Source organism: Sturnira hondurensis, unplaced genomic scaffold, assembly GCF_014824575.4.
Source record: "Sturnira hondurensis isolate 20B ecotype Veracruz unplaced genomic scaffold, ASM1482457v3 Scaffold0016687, whole genome shotgun sequence".
Lineage (NCBI taxonomy): Eukaryota > Metazoa > Chordata > Mammalia > Chiroptera > Phyllostomidae > Sturnira > Sturnira hondurensis.
Genome location: NW_028089318.1, coordinates 311 through 8,587, shown reverse-complemented (window position 1 = coordinate 8,587; position 8,277 = coordinate 311). Strand labels below are relative to the sequence as shown.

General features: G+C 50.8%; 1 gene segment (V, D, J or C); it reads right to left on the bottom strand.

The window, feature by feature from the left end:
* Nucleotides 1-1,529: 1,529 nt before the first annotated feature.
* LOC119001542 (T cell receptor beta variable 5-5-like) lies at nt 1,530-8,050 on the bottom strand. The segment is given in 3 exon segments: nt 1,530-1,766; nt 7,534-7,856; nt 7,966-8,050. Coding segments are annotated over 3 exon segments (639 nt in total).
* Nucleotides 8,051-8,277: the final 227 nt, after the last annotated feature.

The window sequence follows — 8,277 nt, the reverse complement described above, 5'->3', positions numbered from 1 at the left end:
GACCTGCGGGGAAGACAGTGGAGCAGATGTTACAGCCACCAGGGAGCAGCTCGGTGCTGGGCATGGGAGCTCTCCCTACAGTGGGTCCCAGCCCAGGACCCACCTGAACAAAGGAACCACAAGGCCACACAGCACAGGAGGCCACCATTCATGGCATCAGCGGGAGTGTCACAGGTTCCCTCTGGGTCTTTGGAGGCAGGAAGGGAGCAGGGCTCTCCAGGGAGTCTCTCTGAGGTGTCACCTCCACTTGTTGGGCCACAGAGCTCACTTTCACAAGAGGACACTCCCCTTCCCGGAGCATCAAATCAAAAACAAATAGCAGTGAGCAGCTTCCAGTGATAAGAACACTAGTGGCTGAACTGACAGGAGTCCAAGAGTCGTTCTCACCCTCTGTGCTCACAGTGTGGGACTTGAGGTATGCTTCGTCCTGTCTGTGGATCTTCATGACACCCTGTTGTGCTGTGTGTACAAGACTCTGGGCTTTTGCATCTGAGGGAAAACCCTGATGGCCTTCTGATGCCTTTAGGACCCTTGGGTCCAAGTCATCCCTCGGCCTCCTTTTAACTTTGCTGGTCATCTAGCATCCGCACACTGTCCTTCCTGCCACAGTGCCCCTCCTTGTCTCTGCTGCCCAAACCTCAGGGGAAGGCTTGTCAACCCTTGAGGATCCTTTGGTTCTGTTTCTCCCCATCCCTCGACATATCTGAGCCCCACAATTTCTCCAGAGTATCTTCAGATTCACCTGAGAATGCGCTTCCCACGTTCGGGGAGACACGGAAACCAGCCGACACACCCAGAGCAGAACAGCACCTGGCTCTCTGTGTGGTGCTCAGCTCTGTAGGTACCCGGCTGGCTCCCAGGGTTACAGTTGTGTGAGGGACATGGGGACAGTCACTGCCTCCAGGGTGAGAGAGTGAATCTGCCCTTTTTAAGTTGAGACATGGTTCCATGGGGAATATTCCTTGTGAAGGGTTCCTGACGATAATAATAAAATAATGAGTCTTTAAACACCTGCAGCTAATCTACCCACAGTCCCTCACTCTGCAGGACCCCAAACTTGCTTCAGGGCTTAGTGAAGGTCACGGTGATGGCCAGTGCAGGAAATAGTGTCTTTCTTTGTTGTCACCAAGGAGGATGAATGAATATTTGTTTCCATTAAGTCAAATGTTCCTTGAAGCTGTCAGGGAAGAGGATGAGAATCCCAGATGGTGCCTGATCTCCCCAGGACTCTTCAACCGAACCTGGAAAATAGAAGCCATAGTGGGCATGGTTCTGGGAGTGGTGGAGAGGACAAATCCACAGGTGTTGAGGAATAGACTGGAATGATGTCTTGTTCCTTGGGTTGTGGAATGTGAGACCCAGGAGCATTATTTCCCCATCACGTGTATAAACAGGCAATGATACTTAAGTTGCATGATGTCTGAGAGAACCAAATTCTGCCCCATCTGTAAGCAGCAGAACGGTGCCTGGGAAAGGCAGGGTGACATCCTAGAGCTGAGCCTGCCTGGCTGGGAGCTGCCACGTTGAGCTCACTCCCTGAGTGGGGCTGAGTTTTTTTGTGCAGGCAGCTGCTGCGCCTGCAGGGCTGTGTCAAGGCTGCTGGCACAGAGGTACAGGGCTGAGTCGCTCAGCTCCAGCGAGCTCGAGGTCAGCTCAGAGTGGAAGTCACCAAATTGCTTCCCTGAGAAGTGACCGGGCATGTTCCCTTTTTCTCGCTCTTGCCCATTGTAGTACTGAACTAGGAAATCCGGACCCTGACCCTGAACCTGTTTGTACCAAAACACAGAGAGGTGTCCAGAGATATAGGAACATCTCAGTATCACTTGTTGTTTTCTTCCTTTGATCAGGTGTTTTGGGGTCTGAGTGACTCCAGAGTCCACTGGGCCTGTTGGGAGGAGACCCAGAGAAGCTGAAGCTGTGGGGAGACCACAGAGAGCCTCCCACAGCAGCTTCCACCCCCAGGCTTGAATGTCAGACATGTGTCCAGACTTACACACAGTGTCCGGTGCTCACCTGCTCCCAGGATACAAAGGGCCACACAGCAGAGGAGCCAGGGGCCCATGACAGCTTCCCAGAACCTCTCCCAGCTCAGGTCCAGGTCCTTGGGGTGTGCAGTCTGCAGTTCTGTATTCCCCACACCCTGATAGGAGCATTTGCTATGACATCACTGCTCTGATGTTGTAATTTCTCTGATGGGACTCTCCAAGGAGGCTGCCCCCTGGTGCCCTGAACCCTTGGTGGGACCCAGGTTTGAGATTCTATGCATCATTCCCTGTCTTGCACAGACCCATGGCTAAGGGTCCCTGTCCCCATGTGCCCACAACGTTGTCCCTGCCTGCCCCTGCCTGAACTAATTACCAGCCCTTGCTGCTGACCCTGCATCCCTCCTTCCCCTGCCTCTCAGGGAGAGGCCTCCTTGGTGCCTCCTGAGGTGCAGGCCTGTCCCCTCTTCCTGGGCAGGAGGAGCCTGTGCCAGCTTCAGGCATCCTAGGACCCCTTGGTCACTCCAGCTGCTNACAGTTAATTCTCTTGTCCTCACCTGCCCCTGCCACTAAGGCTGCCTTGGCCACATCATTCACTGTGGGTCTTCTAAGGTTTAGCAGGACCTCCTACCCATTCCACAGCTGTAAGGAGATTTGCAACAACACAAAAGGGTCTCAACATCTGCCCAGGTTTCAATCCCTGCCCAAGTCTTCTTAACCCTTTCCTGCTCTCCCAGACTCTCCCCAGAGCTCCTTCCAAGTCAATGGCTTCACAGTGCCATCTGGTGGTCAGCAACTGACATTTCATTACTGTGTCTTCCCCCATAGCCCTAGAGATGCTGGGAATGTCTGTATGGTCTACAGGCTGAAGATGCCAGAAGCAGTATCCTCTTAACAGTACCTCAACATCCTTAACCCTAATCACAACGTTAATTCTCACCGTGACCCTATTTCTTCCACTTTCCATGCTTACTATCCCACCCCTATTCTCTTGAAACACTATCACAGAATCTACAGCTATAGGCTAGGATCTGCTCCCTTCAAATTGTCTTCTGAAAGGCAGAGGGAGAGAAGGGGATTGGAAGAAAATAATATCCAGTCGAAAGTAGGAAGGAAAACAGACAAGGTGAGGTATAAAGAGTTTCTTTTATCTCCATTGCTCAAAATAAATAAGCAAAAAAGAGAAAAGGTATTTTATGTTGTCTCCAAAATATACATCAGCAAAATTGGGGATATAATATTACCTTCCAGACTAAAGTCAAATATGTGCAAATAAAAATAATATTGAAATACAAGTAAAATGTAACACATAATGTTTCTTAGTCGTCATGAAGAAAACATACCTAATGGGGAACTGAGGACACAGGAACTGAGACCCCAGAGCACAGTCCACACAAGAGGAACAGCCTGTACAATGGGCATCTGCTCTGTGTACTTGGAGTTGATTCTGGGTGATGCAGCGACATTGTGGGAGATAAGCAGACACTGGTAGCAAATAGTATCCTAAGTAAACAGAGACGACCAGGGCCAGGTGCTGGGCCGTGGCATAAATGGGCACACGGTCCAGGAAGGGGTCCCTGGTGGCTTCACAAGGACAGGGAGCTGCCCTGGGGCCCAGGCCGTCCTCACTCCCAGGAGGCACAGGGACCTGAGCACAGTTCAAACACAACCAGGAAATGTCCCCTTCCTGGGACTCTCATTCCCTGGGTGAACTGAATTGGTGTCATGGTACCACAGTTTTTAGTTGGGTTTGGATGGACTGTCACTGTCCTTCCCTGCTATGCAAGGCTCAGGCACCTTGATCAGGACTGAATCTGTGACATTGAGTCCCAGCCTCGGAGCCGTGGGTTACCTCTCAGGACTCCCAGAAACCCAGGATCCAAAGGCTTATCCCCTCTCTCCATGGCTGGAGATTTGCCAGATGTGTGCAGCTGCACCCTCAGGCAGGGGTTCAATTATTTATATTTATAACAAATAATGTATACCTGCATAAAACATAAAACAAAAAGAAGGCATATTGCCCAAAAAAGGGCACGCCATATTGAGTTAAAGGATTCAGGGAAATCACTACACGTCAAAATGCAAGGACACCAACAAAATCCTCATCTCTAGAAGGATTACTCAGGGTGTCAAGATGAAACCGAGAGGTCATGGATATATGCTGCAGTCTGACACTCAGATTGGAGTGGAGGGAAAACAAAAACAAAACAGAGTGTAGGCTCCTTCAGCCTGACAACGGACATGAAACCATTTTGGGATCACTCGGGTAATTCTCAGTCAATGGGCACAAAAGCTGTGAAGACCTTCACTTGCAAGATGAAGGAACCTTGGACAAGTTGCTGCAGAAAGCTCCCAGTGTGAGAGGGAGACTCAGCGAAGGACGCGCAGGAAGAGGGCATCTTCAACATTGCAGATGCCGACTAGCGATGAGGTGCAGACATGCTCTCTACACAGATGCAGAGCTGTGTTCTGGGCCAAGGCTCCCAGTCCTACCAGACAGTTCCCATCCATTCCATTCAGTCCATGCCTTGGAGCACAGAGGTGGCTCTGGGACTCCTCATTATTAAATTATTTTATTTATGTACTTCTAGAATAATGAGAGGAAACGAGAAACAAAGGGAGAGAAACACTGATGTGAGAGAGAAATATCAATCAGTTGCATCGCGTTTGTGCCCCAACGGGGATGCAAATCTGCAACCCAGGCTCGTGCCAGGAATCGAACCAGCTTGGCAACACCGAGCCCAGGCAATTGAGGCTCACCAGGGAGGGCTTTGTTCTCTCTTCCCAAAGCACAGCTGATGTTGAGAACTGTGTCTTCAGTTGGGGAATGATGAGCAAAGAAGAGCTGCTTTAGAATGGGGGATGGTGCTGCATGGAGAAAGAAGTATGAGGGGGTGTGTGCATGAAGGGGGTGAGGGTACCACACTATGGTGGAGCTGCTGGCACAGAGGGACAAGGCCAAGTCCCCTGACTCTGAAGGCTGGATCCCAGAGTGGATTAGGAGCCCTCTGGCCCCTCAGCAGAGAACTGTTCCTTAGGCATACTGGAGGAGTCTGGAGAATCCAAGATTTGAAAGTACATCAGAAACTCTGGGCCCTGTCTCAGGATCTGTCTGTATTAGTAAAGATCAAGGTGTCCACATATGGGATCACACCTGAGAGCCACAGCCTTTTCTTCTTGGTGACATGTGAAGGGATGCCTGGGAAATATCTGTGTTGGAAGCTTCAGCTCCTTCTGCAGGGCATGACCTAGCATCATGAATTCATTAACCTCCACATTGTATTATATGTCTCCCCTGCCCACAGAGAAGCCTCATGTCCTCCTTAGTCACCATGCACACATTTCTTATAGCTTTGGTCTGGAGGGTGACTCAATGTCCTGCCCCTTTAACACACCTGTATGTGACACTCAAGGGCATCTATGTGGAGATGCTGTTCATGACTTCCCACGCTGGAGGCATCACTCTTAGGCTGGTGACAAGAAAAGCTACAAATAGTAACCACCTTCCCAGCTAACAGAGCACCTGCCAGGACAAACTGACAGACAGCAACAGTACAGACCCTGTGTGTGCCCGAGGCCCTGGATCTACAACAAGGCCTGGTAACCCTAACCTAGAGGGGGGCCTCATCACGCACCGAGGGTCACCCTGCAGGCATTGGACACTCAGGGCTCCAAGGTGTAGGAGTTTGCTCAGGGTCGCATGAATGCAGAGTGCAGAGCCCCAACCATCCTTTTCGTGTAGAGAGAAGGTGGCCACGCAGTGCTGTGGATCAGCACTTCTCTGCTGGCACAGAAGTACACAGATGTCTGGGAGGGGGTGGCCGACTCCAGCATGAGGGAGGAGTCCTCCATATTCAACCTAGACGCACTGTACCCATCAGCATATTCTCCTTTGCTGCTGACCCCAACACCCCCTGAGTAATATATTCGCCTCAGCCCATGGCCCAGGTCTTGTCGATGCCAGGACATAGCATTATGCTTATCAGTCTGGTGACACCTCAGTATCACCTTTTTTCCTGTCCCTGTGACCTTGTACCTTGGACTCTGGGTGATGCTTGAATCCAACTGTCCTGTAGAGAGAATGACAGAGCCTTATGTTGTCATCCTATGACCAAAGCTTGGACTGAATGCTGGGAATTCCAGGGCAGGAAGCCCACCTGCACCCACCTGCCCACAGGAGACAAAGCCACACAAAAGGAGAGCCTGGTGACCATTTCAAGTCCAGCTCAAAATGTCACATCTTACAGTTCTGTTTGAGGAAATACAAGTCAGCCTCTCAGTGACTGAGTCACATCATTGTCTCTCACAAATGCTTGAGCTCAGAGCTAACCTGCCACACCCCTCCAACACAGAAACAAATCAGTGACATGGAGACAGTTGAGCAGTGCAGCATGGGAAAAATATGAAGGTCAGTTTTTTAAAGAAATCTTAGCAGTACATATGCTTTCCCCTCACTTCTGGTAAGGAGATTCATTCTTCCATCTATAATGATACAATTCCTTATTTGTACACTGTACAATTTTCCATTGTACTACTGGAGACCAGAAAATGTTCTCATAGCAATCCTCATACTTTGGTGACCTCTCTGATTGATTTTCATTTCAACTACATTCTACTAATTTTTCTCTTTGCAGAAAGTCTGGATAATTTCAATGTCAGCCCAAAGGGGATCCTCTCTATTTATGGAACTAACTCTTATCCAAAAAGTTTTCACAGCCTCAGAGTCATGGGCATTGAAATCTGAGACTTGTTTTAGGTTTTCTTATGATTCACCCACTGGTAGAAACCTGTCACCCGAGCTCAGGTCTCTGGGTGCTCACAGGTCAGAGTCTCCCTTAAACACGCATTCCAAGCATGAGCTCCCATGATGCTGCTTGACACTCCTCGAGGGCTTCTGGTTCCCTCCTGGAGTCTCCTGAAACACAGGCAATCCCGTCACATAGCTCCTCTTTTAAAAGAATATCAGGGCCCCGCTCTGTCTGGAACTATGACAGGACAGACACACTTCCTCTGGCTTGAAGCTCTGTGCCCTAGCAGTTGGCAGGCAATCGGCCATGTTCCCTACACTCGAGGGGTGACTTCCCATCCCAGCTCAGAGGCTTTTGAAATGAGAAAGGCTGTGCTCTGTTCTATCACATGGATCAAGGCCCCGGAAGGACCATAGACCCAAGGGCTTGTTGACTTCAAAGGCGTGGAGATGCAGGAGGACGTGCAGGGAATGTTTGGAACATCCAGGAGCTGCAGCTCCCTGTCTGTGAAATGGTGCACTGAGCGCTTCTCCTCTGCAAAGTGGACACACGGTGTCCACCAGGACCGTGCACCACAACACACAGGGTGGACTTCCACTCTCTGCCACCAAGGAGGGCTTCCTGCCAAGTCCTGGGAATTGCATGGGGCTGACTGAGGGAGCTGGAAGAACATTCAGGAAGGCTCTGGCTGAGCTCAGCAGGACTGGGAGAGAGTTAGAAAGGAACAAAAAGCAACAGTGAAACTCGATAGAGGCCCCCTCCCTCTGCCTGTGACATCAGCTGGGACAGGAAGGTTTGGGTACAGAAAGCCATGGGCCCTGCAGGGCTGTGTCTAAGCTGCTGACACAGAGGTACAGGGCTGAGTCTTCCAGCTGCAAGCTGTGCATGGCCAGCTCAGAGCTGTAGTTACTGAACTGTTTTCCTTTGAAGGGGTCGTGGAAGTTTCCTTTCCCCATCTCTCTCTCTCCATAATACTGAATGAGAAACCTGGGTTCCTGCCCCCGAGCCTGCTGGTACCAGTACACACTGCTTTGTCCAGAGATGGGGTGGCATTTTAGAACAGCCTCCCCACCATGGCCTTTGATGAGGTGTTGTGGGGACTGAGTGACTCCAGCAGCCACTGACCCTGTGGAGGAAAGAGACAGAGCTGAGACCAGCCCAGGAGACAGATGGACACTCCAGCAACAGTCAAAAAATTTGCATTGGAGGGATGTCCCACCTGAGCTGAGACTCACCTGGTCCCAGGACACACAGGGCCACACAGCAGAGGAGCTGGGTGCCCCTGGAAGACTCAGGCAACACAAGACTGGCCATGTCCCTGCTCAGGGCTCTGGTCCTTCCATTCAAAGAACAGAGGTTGGTCCCTCCCTTTGCTCTCTTTGGAGGGCTTGCTTGTGACGTGACTGTTGTGATGTCATTGTCTTTGTAGGCACTTGTGGGTACCCACACAGCCTGAACAAGCTCAGCTGGTCCTGCATTCCCTGATTCTGTCCATTTTCCTATGAGCAGGTGCAGCTGGCTGTGCTGAGTTGGACCCTGAGGGTACA